The sequence below is a fragment of the Dermacentor andersoni genome, chromosome 2 (genome assembly GCF_023375885.2).
Source record: "Dermacentor andersoni chromosome 2, qqDerAnde1_hic_scaffold, whole genome shotgun sequence".
NCBI classification, from domain to species: Eukaryota; Metazoa; Arthropoda; class Arachnida; order Ixodida; family Ixodidae; genus Dermacentor; species Dermacentor andersoni.
This window is the reverse complement of record NC_092815.1, coordinates 187,668,644-187,689,781: the sequence shown is the minus strand read 5'-3', so window position 1 is coordinate 187,689,781 and position 21,138 is coordinate 187,668,644. Positions and strand designations below refer to the sequence as shown.

General features: G+C 45.7%; 1 protein-coding gene across 1 annotated transcript in view; it reads right to left on the bottom strand.

Annotated features, from left to right (window-relative positions):
• The window catches only part of LOC126540819 (uncharacterized), a 132,534-nt gene that overhangs the window by 58,231 nt on the left and 53,165 nt on the right, over positions 1 to 21,138 (bottom strand). Inside the window, exon 4 of the mRNA XM_050187651.3 lies at positions 13,012 to 13,069. Within this exon, the coding sequence (XP_050043608.2) occupies positions 13,012 to 13,069 (58 nt within the window). The remainder of the gene's footprint in view (positions 1 to 13,011; positions 13,070 to 21,138) is intronic.

Here is a 21,138-nt window from a genome sequence, read left to right as displayed (position 1 = left end):
TCTATCGCATTGTTGCTGAGTCCGACCTTCGAATCTTCACGTGATTCACTGTAAATATTTATTTTTATTTTTTTCCCTTTTTTCCATGGCCTTGCTCTACCCCGTTGACGTAAAATCTTGTCTTACCGCAAATAAACGATCACTCATTCACTTCAATGCTCGTAGCCTTCGTAAGAACATAGATGGAATTAATAACTTCATTGCCTCACTTCACCATGTCTTCACTTTTATCTGCATATCGGAGACTTGGCTTTCTGATTCCGACAACAACATGAGCGGTTTTCCATCTTATCAACCCGAGTATTGTCATCGTCCAACTAACAGTCATGGTGGCGCCGCCATTTTTGTTTCACAAGCTGTCACCTACGCTCGCAGATTTGATCTGGCAGTTAACGTGCATCATTGTGAGTCAGTGTGGATAGAAGTCGACCGGTCATTCCTTAATAGCAATAAGAACTTGATCCTTGGTTGCATTTATCGCTCATCGTCATCTTCCCTTAACGATTTCTTGCTCTCTTTTGATGCAGTATTGTCCAAGCTAGCTTTTGAAGATAAGGATGTGGTGATTGTAGGTGATATTAATATTAACTTACTTGACACTGAAGCTACCTCGTACACAACTTACACAGATTGTTTTGCTGGATTCGGTTTTGAATCACTCATTGACTGTCCAACTAGGGTTGCCTCTCGTGGGAGCAGTACGCTTATTGATCACGTGTGATCTAACATATCACCATCGCCTTGCTCCGGGGTTATTAATACTGACATAACCGATCATTTTTCTGTTTTTCTTACATTTAACAATGAAATACATGAGAACGATAATAGCTACTTTACTTCCGTATTTAGTGCACATACCTTTATTGAAGCCATCAGTGAAACTGACTGGTCGCCAATTAATTCTATGTCTGATCCCGAAGAAGCACTAAACAAATTCTGCACTTTATTTTTATTGGCCGTTTCGACTAACACACGTACTGTAAAATGTGGGAAGAAGTATAAATATCCGCGCAACCCTTGGATGACGGACGGTCTTCTAGAAAGTTTAAGAAAGAAGGAAAACATGTACAAGAAAACTAAACGTCAGCCCTTTAATACTAGACTAGCTAGGCGCTATAGTAGGTACTGTAAATTACTGAATGTTTTACTTAAACAGGCGAAAGAAAAGTACTACGAAAATAAATTTGATCAGAATAAGGATAACCCCAAAAAGCAATGGCAGTTATTGAACTCTTTTCTTAACAAATCGTCTGTTGATGCCTCTATAACCAAAATAAATTACAATGGTCTCACTCTTTCTGAGCCCAACGAAATTGCTAATGCTTTTTCGGACTACTTTTCTTCTGTTTACACTAATAGCAACACACATGCGCAGTTGCATAATACTTTGAGCCGTACGACACAATCATTCTTCTTGTTACCAGCTACACCAAATGAAGTGTGCTCCACGATTGCTAACCTTAAAAATACAGGGCCTGGCTTAGACAATATTTGTGTCAGGCATTTAAAACTGGTTGCGCATTTAGTTTGCGACACGCTCTGTAATATTATCAACCATATGTTCAAAGAAGGTGCATTCCCTTCATTTTTAAAGAATGCCAAGATTATTCCTGTTTTTAAAAAGGCGACAAACACACAGTTAATAATTACCGACCAATTGCGATTCTTTCCTGCCTTAGTAAACTCATTGAGAAATTATTTGTTAAACGTCTTAATAACTACTTAACAAAGTTTAAATTGCTAAAGAACAATCAATTTGGTTTCCGCCCAGGAAGTTCCACGAATCTAGCTGTTCTATCTGTAACTGACTACATAAAAAAATGTATTGATTCGGGAAACTTAGTCGGATCTGTATTTTTAGACTTCAGTAAAATTTATGACACGGTTAACCATCAAGTCCTGTTTAATAAACTTGACTCTTATGGTATAACCGGTCCTGCGCTAACATTCTTAAAAAACTATTTACTTGACCGGCCATACACAGTACATGCAGCAAATACTTTCTCAGTAACAAAATGTATTAACCAAGGTGTACCACAGGGTTCAGTTTTGGGCCCTTTGCTTTTCCTTTAATATATTAATGATCTTCCGGATTCTCTTAACTCCACCAACTACGTTCATTGCATTTTATACGCAGATGACACAACCATATCTTCATCTGACAAATCTGTTACTACTCTTACTTCTAAGTTAAATACTGCATTAAGTAACATTATAAAATGGTGTAGCAACAATGACTTAGTTCTTAATCCTTTAAAAACTAAATTTATGTTATTCGAAAGTGCTCAAAGGGCCTTAACTTCTATTCCTGAAGTAAAGCTTGGAATTCATTCAATTCCCGTTAGCACCGATGTCACTTTTCTTGGCATACATCTTGACCCTAACCTAACATTTCGCTCTCACTTCCAACATCTCAAGCACAAGACTGCGTTTGGTATACGTGCATTAATCAAAGCTCGCCCTTTTTTTTTTCTCGTGAGGCTCTGCTAGCGTTGTATTATGCATTCATTCATAGTCACATTAATTACGGCATTGTTTCATGGGGCAACACGTACGCTTGTCACTCATCATCAATTCAACATATCCAAAACCAGTCAATACGCATTATCACTTCTAGCTCCATGCAATCCAATGCCTCTTTGTTACTTCGCGCGTATAATATCTTGCCTATGAATAATTTGTTCCAGTTTAACACACTCGTCTTACTCCACAAGTTGCTTCATAATAACCTTACGTTTCCCTTCATTGCAACTGACCTTCTGCAGAATAAAAATATGACCAGATTTGCGGCTAACAACAATTTCTTGTTACCCATGGTTCATACGAATTACCGCAAAAAAAAAGAAACATTTTCCTTCGCAATTTCTCTTTGGAATGAAGTACCATCAACCATAAAACCCTGTACTTCTCTTGCAATTTTTAAAAATCACCTTAAGCATCATTTCCTGCGATAACTTAACTACGATCTGGCGGTGTACCTTCGACTTTTATTCACATGTCATTTCTTGTATTTCACCCATGCTTTCTTCCGACTTTCTTGCATAACGTGCTTTTTCGTGTTTGATTGAAAATGATATGTCTAATGATGTATTTAATCTGTAGATGTTGTTTATAATACGCTAATTTGCTGACTATTTATATAACCATCAATGTTGTTATTATTAACCGCGGGTCCCACTACAGTTTTTTCACTTTGGGACCCTCGTCTGTATATTTGTCATGTAATTACTTCTTTGTTTTGGAACCAATAAATCTGAATCTGAATCTGAAAATAACTTGTCAAACAACACGTGGAGGGGAAAGAACCCTATAGGAAAAGGACAGTCGTCCCGACATTGCTCCCCCTAAACCGCGCTAGAAACAACCTCGCACACACCTTGCATTCTGGAAATCGGCAGCTGTCTGCGGAAAATGCTTCATCGCCTCTCTGCCGGATATGCTAGCAAAACGAGCAAGTGTGCGGCCATTGTCCACTCTTCAGCACTTGCACCACCAACCAACGCTGTATTGTCCGTCCTATGAGTGTGTGCAGCCAGCACACACATCGCCCGGTCACATCACGATACCTGGTCTTCGTGCTCGCCTTTGCGATCATTCTATGCCTCCTCTCCCCCTTTCTAGCTTCCCTCTGGACTTGCACGTCGAGGGGTGGTTCGGAGCATATGTATGCGTGACACGAGCGCGACAGAACAAAAAGTTGATGCGAGAAACTAGTTTGGACCTTTGCACCGTATGGAATGTGCACATGCCTCCTTGGAGGTCTCTGGGCGCCGCCGATCTAGCCTCTTGACAACTGTAATTATCCATGACTCACACAAAAGCATTGCAGAACAGCGCTTACCTTTCTACTAAGGTGCACTTCATGAGCTGGATAGAATAGCAGAGTGGAGTTGGGAGAGGAGGCACAGAATGGGTAGAATCGACGCAGTCACGAAACGAGTACAGCCTTGCCACCCTTCACTGGTAGTTAGTCATTGTGGGTGATTTCAACATCAATCGATCACTAATTTTATTTTCGCCGTAGACAATACATTGTAACTGCGAAAAGAGGGCGCCAGAGAAAGAAGCTGCCTCTGCGCAGCTTCACTACGCTCTAGCCACCCGTCAGCAGCGGTGACAAGAAGATTTGTTACACGGTTCAGTTATAGAAACATATCAGCAAATAAGGAAACAATCATACAAGACCATGACAAATTGGCAGTTAAAAGAACAATTAAACAGCATGCGTATTTCAACGAACAATTAGGCACATAAGTCGTTCCAATACAGTTACACAAACAGTTAAATAAGCCTTTGTTAGCAACGTCAATATTTTTGCGGTCTAGCTCATTTAGTGTAGTTGCCAGTGCGTACTCAAGTGTTTCTCTCCTATAATGGGTGCGCGAGAAGGAAACGTAGTATCGCGGTTGATACCTGAAAGGGTACGAAAGTGTACTTTTCCTAACATGTGCTAATTCTTCGAATAGTTCCGCTCTACCTAATGTGGCGTTCTTGTAGGTACTCAGTAATTTATTCTTATATGTATTGTGGATTTTCATAATTTTATGTTTGTGAAAGAGTGATTCTGTGTGTTCAAATACGAGGAATTTTCAATTCAGAAGTGCTTTTTTTCTGAATGAGGAAGAGTTAGGAAGGTAGGTAGCCAACCAGAGGTGTTACTCGTTAACGTATCTGCCTTTTCCCTTTCCTTCCTCCTCCTCAGCCAATGAAAGACTTGACTGGAATGTCACGTGACTTGTCTGCAAAGGGTTAAAAGCGCGGCGATTTGGTAGAGATCTCCAGCCGGTGCACGCGGAGAGGTAGTTGGCATTGAGCACTAGCGCCGCGCGCATATCTTGGGGGAAACTGAGCACAGCGTGCAAGAAAGGTACGTATGGCAAGGGATGTACGTGGGCCTATTGTATAATGTGTGGCTGATTTTTCACATGCACGCGCGAAAGGGGCCCCCACACGAAAAAGGCAAGCACTTCGTGCTGCCTTGGCTGGTCGCTATCTTGCTGTTTTACAAGACCATTTTTTTCTTTCTTTCTTTTTTTCAGTTGCGGGGGTTTGCCTCAGCTGTTAAAACATTCCAGCATTACGTCGTTCATTTTCATGACTCTTTTTGCGTGTGCGTGTGTCTGATCTAAGTCTCTTCACGCTTGCCAACCCCAACATTCGCGCCCGTACAATACCTTAACCCAAGCAGGCCGTGAAGGTCATCATCTATATTTAGACTGACTGAATCGATGTACTTCTGTTGCGCAGGTCGGGCACGAAATTGTCAGCGCAATGAACAAAACAGTGGCCATCGTCAACTTCTTCGTGGCCGTCTTCGCGTTGGTGATAGCGGCCAACTGCCACTGCAGGCTGCGGGAGCGGGTGCTAAGCCTAATTATTCACTCGTACCCGCTCACGTACGGCGTGTTGAAGGACGCGGTCCTCAGGCTCACTCTGGCCCTGAGGACAGTATAGGCGAACTCGACCTCAGGAGCGCCTGTAGGGCCAACGAACTGCCGTACAGAGTGGCGCCCATCGACCTCAACGCGCTCATGTTTTCTGAAATGTCCGACCTGCCTGGGTACATGATCCGGTACATTGAGGGCAACAAATATGATCAGCATCCTCGAGGAGTACGACGAGGCCGTATCCGCGCGGATGGGGGTAATTTTCCGCAGGCGTTTCGCCATCTATGGGTTGGCAACCATCCTGGACCTTCCTCTACCAGAAGAAGTCACTGGATCTGAGCTTCACGCTTGGACTGACGGCGCGGGGTTCGACATGGTGAGTTGGCAGACTGTGTCATGGCTTCAGCAACGACACGCACTTTGTTCGTCTAGTACTCGCCGGCTTGGAGTTCTACGCAACGAAGTCCCTTTTAAGCTTTCAGGGGACTACACTTTAAAATAATTTACACCCTCGAAAGAGAAAAGGGGTGTAAATGTGTCTATAACCCATACCTCGACGGTGTCCGTTATGTAAATCACACCTTAAGGGTGTGATTTATAGACACATTTACACCCTTTTTCTCTTTTAAGGGTGTAACTTCTTTTACAGTGTACTGGTCTCAGTGAATTACTTTGAATGGTTGCATGTGCCGTGTTGTGGCGTGCTTTCCTTACGTTGTGCAACTCAGTATAATATCTCGTGATTTCTGTTTCGAGCAGCATGCTAGGCCTGCCGTTGCAAGCTAACTTCTCCGGGATTCATGACGCAGCTTAGAAGCAAGTCGTGAATCGGCTTGCGTGAAACCCTATTCTCCCTTTAAACAAATCCTCTCCTTATCTCTTTCACTTGGAAGAGTAGCGAGTTAAATTTTTCTTTACACTTTGGTGGGGAATCACATTAGTGTAATTATATCGTTATTTACTAGATCGAATTTTTACGTTTAACGCAAGAGTGAGGTTCTGAGCTTGCTTGTGGAGTAAGTTTGCTTTAGCTTGAGCTGACTGGGAGGAGGAGGAGGAGGAATAAACTTTTATTGTAGAACCAGAACTTTATGATGGCCGGGCCTAAGCCTCCCACGAAGGGACGTCGAGGGCTTGCCTCGCCGCCGCCTCGCGGGCGTGCTGGGTCGCCCAGGTTTGGTCGTCGAGGGCGGAGCTCCGCAGAGCCTCATGCAACCTCAACGAGAGAGTCGTGGTGTTAGTCTGGGTGTACTGTGCTGGGCACTCCCATAGCATATGCGGAAGTGTAGCCGGGTGAATTCCACAGCACCGGCAGTTGGGGGTAGTGTAGACGTCCGGAAATATAAGGTTGAGGCGGGCGGGTGAAGGGTACATGTTTGTTTGCAGTAGACGCAGGGTGGTAGCCTGCGCCCGGCTGAACTTTGGGTGAGGCGGGGGGAAGATTCGGCGACTGAGGTAAAATGCCTTAACGAGATCGTTATAAGTTGTCATACTGTCCCTGGTGCCCAACTCATCTCCAGTGACTCCGGCGCGGTTGACTAGGCCTCGCGCAATGGAGTGGGTGACCTCGTTGAGATTGGGGAGGTGTGGGTGGACAGGGCCGGCATGGGCCGGGATCCATGTTAGGGAGATTATGCTGTCTTTAGAGTGTGGTGCCTGGCAGAGGATGCGAAGAGCTTGGGGAGAAATACGGCCTTTGCTGAAGTTAGTAACGGCTGAGCGAGAGTCACACACTATGGTGTGACAGGTGGGATCTAAAGTGGCCAGGGCGATGGCCACCTCTTCAGCCGTCTCCGCAGTGGGGGTAGTGACGCTGCAGGCGTGGTGTAGGACTCCATCGCGTGTGGCGACGGCCACAAATCGTGTGCCATGGGAGTATTGGGCTGCATCAACAAATGTGACGCCAGGTACGTGGGCAAGGGCTTTTATGATAGCTCTGGCCCGAGCTTGGCGCCGGGCCCTGTTATATTCAGGGTGCATATTTCTAGGGATAGGGTCTATGTAGATCCAGCTACGGATGTCGTTCGGGATCGGTTGTTTGGGGCCCTGTTGCTGATGGTAGGTGAAGCCAAGCGTGGACAGAATAAAGCGCCCCGTTTCAGTAAGGGTGAGCCGTTCAAGCTGAGAGCGCTGTTGGGCTTCAATGAGTTCGGAAAGGTTGTTGTGAACTCCCAGTTGGTTGAAGAGTTCAGTGCTGGTGCAATGTGGGAGACCAAGTGCTTGCTTGTAGACCCCTCGTATGAGGGTGTCGAGCTTGTTTTGTTCAGCCCGGTACCAGTTGAGGTACGCAGCAACGTAGGTAATGTGGCATATGACAAAGGATTGGAATTTTTTCATAGCCAGCGTGGTTTCTCGGCCCATAGGCGTGGCTGTAGAAGTCGGTTAGCGAGACCTGATGTTACGTATAAGTCACCCATTTACTAAACCGATTATTGTTTTTTTTTACCATTATGCCTTTCGTAAATGTTACGCTATTAACGGTGCTTTATTTCTTGCCATCGCTTCGAGCTCATCGGCGGGAATGTAAGCTGGCACTAGAATATCCGATGCAGACAGCGACGCAGTGCTCTGCTGTCCGCGACCTTTGAAGTGCGACAATAGTTTCCATTATGTGCTAAGTCTGTAGTTCTACGGGATGATTAAATTAGTAATAGCAACGTGGCCGGCACGTACAATGGCTACCAGGGAGCCTCTACAACTGCGCGTGCCGAGCGCTGCTCGACTCGAATACAGTATTTGCAGCCGCTTACACGTGGGAGATCAGCGCTGACCGTTCAGCGAGGAACGTTATTTTGAATACCTCGATTCCAGTAACTTTGATAGACAGTAGTAACAATAGTTAGCCAGTGGAAAAACGATGACCGGAAATTGCTAAACAATGCTCGAATGTCACTATGTGCTGCGTGTATTTCTCACTCCGCCGTTTTGCCCTGTCCCCAGGGGCCGCTGACGTACGGCTTTCTCCGGCGGCCGTACATCGTGAGCATCGGCAGGCCCCCGCGGCGACCGCGGGAGACGTGTACGACTACACGCTGGAGTTGATAACGCTGAGGGCTGCATGCTGAGGCTGCTCTGCGAGGTGGGGGCCCAAGCCGCGCACTACCGGAAATACCAGGCCCACGTGGCACAGTTCCTCAAGCACGTGGGCAGCATCGCGGGAGTGGACAGCACCGCGATGCGTCGGTACGACGTGGGCTTCGAGAAGGGACGACGCCAGTTCCGAGGGAACAGCTCGATGTGCGCTACGGCATTCGAGAAGTGCAGCTAAGGCATGCAGAAGGCGACTGACCGAGAGGGCGCTGACATCTCGCCATGGCCATCGGCGTTGCCTCTGACGCGGTTTCACGGTTTGAACGGCACAGCTTTGACATATGTAAATAAAGATATTTTAAAAAATTGAAACCAATGGCGCTACGAATTTGTCGCGGGTGCCATTTCGGAAATATGCCCCATCAAACTTGCTGCAAAAATGCACTATCGTTTCACTTGCTTCCGTTTATATTTCTTTAGCCAAACGCCTTTTATGCATCGAACCACAAAAGTAACGGGGACGCCAATGTATTTCTTCGCAGAGTTTGCGAATTATTATCTCGAAACTGGTGTCATACTGAGAATTCGTTCCAAGTGGATCCATCGCTTTGCGAACTTCCCGGATACAAATCGTAAATTTCAATACGTGCCGTAAGGTAATTAGTGAAAACTGAATGAGTGAATGTTCGTTAATTACTCGATTATGCATTATATTTCTCGTGCGAGTAATGTCGGCCCCTTCAAGTAGACCACTTCAAGGATAGTATTGTATTATCGGGCAGAGGCGACATTTAAAATTTGTTCGAAGTCTTCGCAGAAACACTCGCACGCAATCAGCGTGGAAAGCACTTACGTTCGTGCTACCAAATTCGCCGCTTCGTGATGCTGCGGACGGCGAGGAATGCCCGCATTCCAGAGCAAATGAAGATGTCTTGATGTGGGCGCTTTCATTGTGATGGAGGCATCACCAAGGCTCGTACTAGCAACCGAGAACAAGAAATGCGTGGTCAACATCCATCGCCGGGTTTCTTCGAAGGCGCAAGAACGCTCGGGCGGAAGCGTGTTCTCTTATGGGCCGGTTACCCTGGCCTCTTAACATGTCCGACACCTTGTTCGACTGGCAGCTGTGCTCACGAAATGTTTTAAAAGCTCACGAACGGGTTTGGTAAAGTATCCTTTCCAAATTTGTTGTTTCAAGGAAGAGCACTACCCGAGGAAATAAAGCCAAACTTCTGTGTACGCGGCGTCACGTCGGAGCCTCGGCACGTGTATGTCAGCGTGACCTCATGGATTCGCTTTAAAGCGAAGCTTTCTTTGCCCCTTCCTTCGACTTTCCCACTGCTGCTGCTGCTGCCTGGAACGCCGCGTCGGGGTGTGGTTCAGAGCGTGTGGTTACAATTGCAGGAGCACGGCAGGGAGGAAAGGCGACACGAGAAGCTAGTTTGGACCTTTGCACCGCGTCGAATTTCCACAAGGCCCACTGGAGCTCCCTTAGCGTCGCCGCATTAAGATCTTGATAGCTGTAATTATCTGTGACCGCCACAAAAACATCGCGGAAATTGCGGCGCTTATCTTTCTACTAACGAGCAAGTCCAGAGTGAAGCTAAATAGAATGGCAGTGAGCAGGGAGGAGAGGAGGCACAGAAGGGGAAGAACCGACGCAGTCGCGAAACGAGTGAGTAACAGCTTTGCCACACTTCGCCCGTAGTTCCCATACAAGGGGGTGGGGTGGAGATGAGAGTGGGAAAAGCTTACACGAGAAGGCAAGGAAACACTACTGCTACAGACACTACTGCGGTTGCTCGCAAACGGCATAAATTTTATGCTGAATTCCAATGGCGGAGTCGGAGCAGCCGACGGATTCCGCGAGCGAGCACTTGACTCTGGCGCAGAGCAACGCCTCCAGATCCGCGAGTCGAACACAACCTGCGCCACCGGAGCAAGGCGGAAGCGGAAGTTCTATCACCGAGTTACCCAGGATACCTTGCTTGTTGTCATTTCCTTGCGCTGTTTGCTCCCAGCACCGCCGCACCGGTCACTTGTCCCTTCAGCGCCGTCCACCTGGTTTTTTTTTTTTTTTTTAAGTGCGGAATGGATGTCTCGCCAAGCGTGCAGCAGCTTTTGCTTCGTCGCGAGTCGTGACCGGTGGCGCCTCCCAGCAGACAAACGTGGTAAAGGAAATACGTCACGCAGAGTTATGGTCCACTCCGCCGATTTTGGCGGAGCATCTTTTACTGCTCCACGGAGTGACTCCCGCTCTGAATCCCCTCCGACTCTCTTATTGGTACACCTTACTCCCGCCCTCACTCTGCCATTGGAACAAACTTGCTCCGAAACGAGCAGAAAAACTTGCTCCGACTCCGCCATTGGAATTCAACATAAGTTTAAGGTACGCTACGGGACGTTTCTGGAAAATAAACACGATGCGAATTTGTCAAGCGGATTACTTAACGCAGGGCGTGCAGAAGCAGACCCGCATTAAAGCGCTCCGTAGGGTTTAGGGGACATTACAGAAGCAGTCACACGTAAAATGAACATTACTGTTCCCGCCGGGGTAGCTTTGCGACTATGGCATTGCTCAAGGTCGCTGGTTTGATCCAGACCGCGCAGCCGCATTTCGACAGAGGCGAAAAAAAAAAAAAAACGCTCGTGCACTTAAATTTAGGGCCATGTTAAAGAACACCATGGTGACAATATTAATCCGGAGTCCGGCACTACGGCGTGCCCTATAATCCGATTGTGGTTTTGGCACGTACAGCCCCGTAATTCAATTAAAGTTTAATACTTCTGCCACGATGAGAAGTGAGGCGATAAATTTGCTCAACCCTCTCAGAGGTTATGAAGTACAGCGCACAACAACGCCTCAAGCAATGGCATCCAACTGTGTGTTCTGCGTGCTACGCCGACAAACAGCAGTGGGGCATGCAAGGTAGCGTTTAACATCAACTCACACCTGTCGTACTGGACTAAATGTTGAAGAAATGAAACATTCGCCGTCATCATTACTCCTAATTATCGTCAATCAAAGCAAACAGCTCAGAAAGCTGAATTGATTCACACAGTGCTTGGGATCCGCATATCTTTTAGGCCTGGAGAAGTTCGCAATACGTGCCGAGTTGAGACTGCTTTTTTTTTTTCCCGAACGTAATGTTTCGTTTCTTTCTTTTTTTGGCGACCAACAATGAACGGCTCGAGAAGACGCGGTCACAAAATCCATGATATCAAAGCGACCTGATGAAGGATACGTGGTGGCATGGCTCGGCATCTGTCGTTTTTGCTTCTTCTCTGGATTGCCAATCTTATTTACAGCATAACAGTTGATAATTTTTTGTCGTTGTTGCAGATGCGTCTTTACTAATAAGCCACTTGTAAATTTATTTGACTGGCTCCGCCACAAGATTGTTTTTCGTCCGTAATCTCTCGTCCAGAGTGATTAGAAGAGGGGCTCGAAGTGACACATAGACATTACAGGCGCTAAATATCCACGTGTAATTTCAGTACTCTTGCCCACAGACTACATTTCTCCCTCTAAGACCGACCCTCCTCCTATAGACAGTAAGCGTTGACGCAGGAGACATTCCGAGAATTACTCCGAAAAATCTCACGTCATTGTAGCTCCGTAAGTTGCGTTCTCCCCCACCGAGAGGGAATGTATTGTTTCCATTCAGTAGCCTTTAGCACAGCAGAGGAGCAGTAGAGTAGAGGTGTTCAGTGGTAGTGAAATCCCGGGATGTTCAATGGAAGCGCCAACTTGTTGCACTGGTACCCGGTCGAAAGGTTTTGGTTGGAAAACAGCCTTTTTCACGCAAGCACAGCATCATTTTTGCTAATTCCCCATGGATACTGATATCTTTAGTATGAATATAACGTGAAGATGCACAAAATTGTATATGCCATTTGCGCAGCCTGTCGCTTTCATTAAACGACAATTAGTTGGCGGCAACCATACGAATTGAGATACGGTCAAATGAAGCCATAGAAAGCCTCGGGGAAATTAATTGATATGACTTAATTGAAATGTAGAAATATAAGGTAAAGCGAAATGAGTGTTGACGAGCAGTAAACTAAATGATTGAAAGTTAGAAATAGGAGTATGTTCTAAAATCCCTTCACTTTTCGGTTATAGGCCTTTTTTATATATTTGTTGAACGTAAGGAAAAAATTTATAAGGGGCTATAGGCGTTTTCATGAACCCGACCAAGGTGGAACGAATTGGCTTGTCTCGCCGAAATTTGATCGTCGGGTTCAAAAAACGTGAGAGGTTCCGGCCGATAGAGCACCGGGACGGTGTGAGTCAGCCCGACTGCTAGGGCTTGGTTTACTCACTTGGATTTGAACATGTTGCGCACAGAAGTGACGCCACGTAGAAGACACAACAAGAATGGTGCGTTCGGTGAAAACGCTTCCTTGTTCGTCTTTTTCTTCGTGGGCCAGAAAGATATGGTCATTGTGGACCACGAAGCTGTTCGATTGGCGGCCCGGGAATCAAACTGCCGTGTGCTTTGCAGCAGTACGCCGGCCGCAGCCGCTGAGTCATCGCGGAGGGAGGAGGGGGAGGGGGATACGCGGAGAGGAAGGAAATGAGGCCACTTACTCTTCTGCATCTGGCTCTCGTGTTTCCTGCACTTTGCTCTGCGATTTTGAAACCACACCTGAAATGCAAGAAAGACACAGCGATTCAAGAGAACAGACTTCAACGTACCGACACAGCAACGAACTTAGGAAAATGTATATAGATTTTGTGCTTTCTGCGACACGCGCAGCCAATGCATTACCTGTGCAAGTAAGTTGTAGAAAAAAACAAAAACGTTTACCTATTAACGTATTCAAAAGAAAGGAAAGGGTTGGCATGAGAATGCGCCCCGTCTGTACCGTTCGCATTCGACGGTGGATAGACGTAATGTTCGAAACAGGGCCCACAGAAGAAAGACGTGGCAATTAAGCGGTTTGCGCCGACTGTGCAGATAGATAGCGGGACGGTCATGGTATTACCATATTGCGTCGATAACAATCAGCGGCGCTGTGTGTGGAACATTGTCCGGTGTTCTGCGCTTGAAACGAGTAAGGTTCGTGCGTAGGGTGCGCTCGTATTGGCATGCATGACTTCTCGAAATATTGTTATCTGCGGTTCTGGCGCGTGTCCGCGCTATCTTTGTGCACTCGGTTCTACCGCGCAAACTCGAGCAAGTGAGAAAATCGGGGCACCCTGCATAGCGCCCACGGACCGCGATATTCAATAGCGATGCATTCCGCTCGACTATACGCCAATCGTTCTTATCAACCACCGCTCACGGAAACCTGACGCCATTGATAACGCGCGCGGGTCGTCACTTTGACCACTGACGAAAGGCGAGAATAGCATCGGTAATAGTAAAGAAACATCTAAATAAATAGAGCGGCAGTATGAAGAACGATCATATTGTTCTGCACCCACTTCAATATGTTACCTGGAAGTAAACTAGGCAGAAATTATTTGCGCGGGCATATCTACAAGTATCACGAACACTGGCCGAGATGGAAGCGTAGCTGTCCGCGTAAACACAAGGCACGTCATGGTATTCATCAAGTTGCCGTTCTCTTCTTGTTCGACCATCACGTAGCAATATTAAACGTATTTCTAGCTTGTGTGTAAAAAAACACACCAATGAAATAGCTTTAGCTTGCCCGCAAGGTGGTGTTGTGATCGGCCGTTCACACCGCGACAACGTCCGGTCACGGCGAGCGCGGTTACGGGTCGACGGCCTCGTCAAAATGGTTCTCAGAACGGTTGATTTATGGCCAGCACGGGAGTGCCTCGGCCAGGAGAGGTTTGGACAATTAGCAACGATACGGTCCATGACCTGTCAGCCGCCCAAATTGGCACGTCCACGACGGAGACGGAGTCAGTGTACGATCCCCCTTTCCCTGTTTGTGTCCAGTGATGTGCGTGTGTTTCCGACAAAGCTCCCTTCGGAGGGAAAGGGCAACAGACCTCCGGACTGGTGGGACCTGACGTCATCGGTCTCCTGACGCTGCATTGGGTGAGGTGACGGAACGATGAACACGCAGGGCATAAAAAGAGCGACGGACGGCGGGAGTGATCGGCTGCTACAGCTTCTTCATGAACTCTTTCTGTACTACTTTGAATTTTCTTGTAAATATGTAAATATAAACTTGTTTGTAAAACGTCCTGCATATCGGGCCTAGCTCCACGTTCCCTTTCTCTTTCACGAGCAGAGTACATCCAATATCTTCGGACCTCCAGTCGTAACAGCGGTAACCCGGTGTGTCGCAAGCGCACTACCGGGCTACTTGAGCCGCGCCCGGCTGCAGCAATTCTGGTAGCGACGTCTCGTGACGTTTTCTCCAGCTGCAGAGCGTTGTTGAAACTTTTCGTGTTGCCTGTGTGTTCTCGTCGAATGAAAATACTAAAATAACTGCATGTTACTGATCACAGAGCGGCCAAAAGTTTACACCATCAGTCAACTCAGATGTGGCAGGTCACTGCAATAATAGCCTTTTGTGACAAGACGGCTCTAGTATTGTTGCTGTAGTGCAGCGGCTGTGCCTGTAGTGTCCCGGGATGAATATGCAGCCAGCAAAGGGTTGCTGCCCTACGTCTCTTTGGTAATGTGGTTTGCTAAGGGCAATATGTTTCCGGAGAAGCTGTCATTGTATGCTCTGCGGAATACCACAGTAAGCTGAAGGGACCTCTACGGAGGACATGCCAGATGTAGTAGACTCAGAGACGAAATGAATCCAGACCAGCTGCAAACCCTGTTTAAAGAGTTCAATGTCAGAAAGGGAGAGAGGAATCCGGACTGTAAAGGGGCCAACTGCAACGATGTTTCACTTTGGCTAGATTAGTTGCAAGTGAGTAGTATATATATATATATATATATATATATATATATATATACGCTCTGGACTTCGCGCGCTGTCTACCATCTTGTCAGCCGCTACGATTGTTGTAAATATCCTGTAAATATACGTCTGACTGTTTTTAACCCCGTAAGATTTTTGGTGGAGGTTTCGGGATCATTATCCAGACGGATTTACGCAGCGGGCGCTCCTTGGCTGCATCTACAATGCCAGCACAAGGCGTGGATGCTTCGGGCCCGTCGGCACCCACGCCCACCGCCATTCTAGCACAACCCCGCGACCCAGGAACCTTTTCTGGCACCGACGACACCAATGTTGAAGACTGGCTTCAACTATATGGGCGGGTGAGCTCGAGCAACCACTGGGATCAGACCACCATGCTCGCTAATTTGATATTTTACCTCCCGGGCACGGCCCGCGTATGGTTTCAGACCCACGAGGAGCCCACCAGAAGTGCCTGGATCGCTCCGTGACTGCTCTTTTAGCGCGTTTTTTTTTACTGTCTGTCTAGTGCGAATTGCCTTTGATAATGACAGACAAGCCACCGACTACAATTAAGGAATTGGCAAAGTTGCTTAATGATCTATCAGGCAAGGTTGACTCGCATGGATCTACTCTGAGAGATGAGATGCAACAGATAAGGGAATCCCTTCATTTCTTAAACTCTCACTTTGAAAGTTTCAAGGCAGCAATTGATGCTATGAAGAAAGAACAAGCGTTGCTAAAAAAAGAAAATAATGAACTACGAAGTAAGCTTGAAAGCACCCGCTATGAAATAACCGAGCTGAAGCAAAATACACGACAACAAAATTTGGAAATCAAGGGACTTCCCTTAAAACGAAACGAAAACCTCGTCGAAGTATTGACATCTGTTTGTCAAAAGCATGACATTTCTGTTAGTGAAACAGACTTTGATGTGATTCATCGTGTTCCCAGTAAAGATAAGGATCGGTCAAATGTTGTAGTTAAGTGCATGTCTCGTTCTATTCGAGAACGCATAATTAAAGGTTTCAAAAAGAAAAAGATAAGCCCTCAGGATTTTGGATACGATGGCTCAGCGAATGTGTACATTAACGAGCACCTCTGCCCCGAAATGAAAACACTATTAGGGAAAGCTATCACCAGGAAAAAGACAAACAACGGGAAATTTGTCTGGGTAGCAAACGGAAAAATTCTCGCCCGAAAGGCTGAGAATGCACGGGTTATCAATATTCGTAATGATAACGACCTATCACTTATTTGTTAGTTTTTTGCATTAACATGGCTACCATAGTTCAGTCTGCTAATGACTTCGTGAACAGTTCCTCCTGTTATACCTTAATTCATTGTAATGTGCGTAGCTTGCTCAAAAATATTGACAATCTTTGCTCTCTTCTGTCATAACATAATTTCCCGTTTGATGTTATTGCTACCTCCGAAACATGGCTACGTTCAGACGAACTGTACCATATACCCGGATATGCATTCTTCTTCACTCCTCGAAGTACGGAAACTAGGGGTGGCGGCGTTGCACTATCTGTGAGGTCTTCTATATCGTGCTCAGTCGTTAAAGAGTACTCTTACTCATACGTGAATGAATTTGATATGCTTATTGTGAATTCTCATTGCTTCGCTGCAGCGGTAATTTATCGTGCTCCTAACAAGAATAAATCAGCTTTCATGCAACATTTTGAACATTTATTAGTTTATTTAACCAATTTAAATAAACGAATCATAATATGTGGAGACTTTAATATTGATGCTATAAAGGAACATGACAGCAATTATTTTAACCTTGTTAGGTCATATGGGTTCCATAACGTCATTAAAACCCCAACACGTATAACTTCACTGACATCCACACTGATCGATCATATATTGTGCAAATTTAACACCCATTCAAGCTGGTGTAATGTTTATGATTCGGCTGTAACAGATCACTCTGCTGCTGCCATCTTTTTTGATCGATCCACTCATTCTCAGGGCCATTCTCATATCTCTCATCGAGTTAACTATCCAGTATTACGTGAATGCCTTTGCTCTTTAACTATAGATGCGCAGAAAAATTCAAATCAGCAATTTGACAGTTTCAGCAAAGCGTTGTGTGATGCGTTAGCGCAATCGTCAAGCACCTTCGAAAAAAGATATTATAGCACTCCTATCTGTCCCTGGATGACGAGAGGACTGCTAAAATTAATTAAAGATAAAGACTTTTGGCACACTAAACTAAAGTCACATAGGGGTAACAAATATTATGAACAAAAATTTCGTATAGATCGAAATGTAGTAACTAGCGCTATACGTATTCGTAAAAAAGAGTATTACACAAATTTAATAGTCCGTAATTCTGGTAACTCAAAGGCTACATGGCGCATTATCAACTCGGTAATTAAGCCATCGGTTACAAAATATACAATTCCAGACTTGAAAATCTTAGGAATATCTATGGAATCCTTAGTCTCGTCGTTTAACTCCTACTTCTGTATGATTGGTCACGCAATATCTAATAATGTACCTCTTCTTTCATCCATTGCTTACCCAGAAAGGACGACAAATTCATTTGGTTTTGTGGATATTACAGCGGAGGAGATAGTGTCCGTAGTTAACGGCATGCCATTCAAACATTCTACTGGTCACGATGGTATATCCACAGTGGCCTTAAAGCATTGTATTGATATACTGTGCATGCCATTAGAAAAAATATTCAGTCTTTCTTTCTATACAGCTACCTATCCAGATTTACTAAAGATCGCTAAGGTTATTCCAATTTACAAAAATGGGGACCATAACTTATTAGAACACTACCGTCCTATATCCGTCTTAAGTTGCTTAAACACCCTCTTTGAAAAACTTATCGCCCAACGAATTACTTCATTTCTTGAACGTGAATCCATTTTATCTTATTGCCAGCATGGTTTTCGAGCTAGAAGATCGACAAGCACAGCGGTATTAGCTCTGTCTGACTACATAAATTCTAACTTGAACAACAACAAAAGTGTCCTAGGCATATTCTTAGATGTGAGAAAAGCGTTTGACACTGTGGATCATGACATACTGCTAAATAAGTTAGAATGCTATGGTTTCCGGGGTCTAACTCTTCAATTTTTCCGCAGCTATCTCAATAACAGAAAACAACTAGTTTCCATTGCAGATAACAAATCCGACGTTTCTGACATAGTTACAGGGATCCCACAAGGCTCAGTACTAGGGCCAATATTTTTTTCTTTATTTGTAAACGATCTTCCTGATACCTTAGAAAACTTCTCTACTATGATGTATGCAGACGACACTGTTCTACTTTGTGCGCTAGACACCTTGGATAAAACATTTCAAGTGGCTAATAATGAACTTCGGAGTGTTAACCAGTGGTTCACGTCAAATAAGCTAACTCTGAATATCAAGAAAACTAAATACATTCTCTTTACTTCTTCGTGGAAAGCTCCACTAAAAGACTGTCATTCGCTTTCTCTAAACCATAATATCCTTGAGCGGGTGAGTTCAATTCTATACTTGGGTGTCACACTAGACGAGCATCTTCATTGGAAGCCTCACATTGCATTGCTGTGTAAAAAGTTAAGCAAGGCTTGTTTTATGCTGTATAAATGCCGTTATTACTTCGACCCTGCCACTCTGAGAACAATTTACTTTAGCATATTCCATAGCCATCTATCCTACTGCATTGCATCTTGGGGTAATACGTACGTTTCATATGTTGAACCTATCGTACTTCTTCAGAAAAGGGCCTTGCGATTTATGACTTTTTCGGAGTACAATGCTAAATCGATGCCGCTGTTTCAAAGTTTGAATATACTGCCTTTTAATTTAGTACTGAATCTTAAAACTCTATTGCATACTCATAACAGCATAACCACTAACTGTCCTTTGAGTGTATCAATTTTTTTACATTCCAGAAGCAATACACACAGCGCACTTAAGGGAAATTTTCTCTTGCCAAAAATGCATAATGTATATGGAAGGCGAAGGTTAAGCAACACTGGAGCTCTCCTATGGAACAGCTTACCAACAGAAGTAAAACAAGCAAAATGTTTTTCACTATCAGTGAAATCCCATTATCACTCATTACTATTATCTGCATAGTTTTCATCTGGATGGTGTACACATGTTTACCTTTTTCAATTGCAGTGCATAATTTACTAAATACAAATTCCTTTCTGTGGGTTTCTCGTAGCTAATACACGTACCCTGCCTTGTGTTTTAAATGAATGTTTATGTATATATGACTTACTTATACTTCTTCGTATTCATGTTAATATTGTGAATTAATAACTAGCATGGATCCCAACTATAGCCTTGAGCTAGGGATCCAGATGTCCTGTACAACATTTCATGTGAACTTTCCTATTTTGAATAAACTTCAATTTCAATTTCAATTTCAACTTACCAGCTACGACATTCGTAAACAGAAGCTGAAATATTTGTTTGGAAAGCCTGTTGGACGTCAGCGCGCAGCCCAAAAAGACCTTGCTTCGCGTTTCCAGACGTGCACTGAATCCTACCTCACGCACATCCAGGACGCGCTCGCTCTGTGCCGCAAAGTGGATCCGAAGATGTCCGAACCTGATAAAGTTGCACACGTCATTAAGGGCATAGCAGATGATGCCTTCCACCTCCTTGTTTTCAATAATTCTTCCACTGTGCAAGCCATTATTACCGAATGCCGGCGGTTTGAAGAAGCCAAGAGTCGCCGCATTGCCCACCCATTTCCCCGCCTTCCCAACACGGTTGCTACGTCCACCTGCGAAGACCTCCGCAGTCCGCCCACGCGCGATCACTCTGATAACGTCCTACATATCATACGACGTGAAATAGAAGCCGCATCTCCTGTCACAACCCCAACCCATGGCCCCGACAATTGCCAGGCGACCGTCTCACTGATACAGTCCGTCGTGCGCCAGGAATTGGCCAACATTGGCTTGACCAACGTCTGCTCAGTTAATCGACCTGACTACACTCCGTCTAGCACTGTCATACGCACCCGTAGCCTGAATGCCCCAACGCGGTATCGCAATCCGGCCGGATGGCGCACTCCAGACGACAAGCCTATATGCTTCACTCGTGGCCGTATCGGCCATATTTCACGTCACTGCCGGTCTTCGTGGATTTCGACCCCCTGGCCCTACCTCCCATCCCACGGCCCTCATGCTGCTCCTCGGTTCCCCCCGCAAACGCAGCCACTACATTCTGGCGACACTTCTCTGCCTACCCGCTCTAGCCGCTCTCCTTCGCCACGTCGCCGCTTCTCCCGATCGCCCCCATCTCGCCGATCACCGTCCCCTAGCTCCTTCCGGCGCATCCTTCCGGAAAACTAACGGGTGCAGCACCTCGAGGTGATGCTGCCAAACCAACCGGACGCAAAAATCCTCTTCTGATCTTGCCCACACATCGGAACCTCATTAAAGTGAACGTGGATGGTGTACCTGCTACGGCTCTGATTGACACTGGCGCGCATATATCTGTGATGAATGCTCAGCTTCGAAATCATCTCAAGAAAGTGCTTACTTCTGCCCCGTCACCTGTGGTCCAAGTCGCCGACGGTGGAACACCAGCCGTTATTGGCATGTGTCCGGCTCGCGTGAGTGTCACCGGACATCATACTTCTGTTTTATTTTATGTTCTAGAGCATTGCCCTCATGACCTCATTCTGGGCCTTGACTTTCTGTGTATACACATTCCGCTTTGATAGACCGTTCTGCTGGTGTTGTGCGACTCGCTCTACCTGCTACTATTGACCATCCCGATAGTGCTCCTATACGGCTGTGTTCCACAGAGCATATTCGCCTCCCTCACCATGCCGTTACCTACATAGGTGTCTCCCCCGTTCCACCTGTACCAGACGGTGACTACATCGTATCCCCTAATC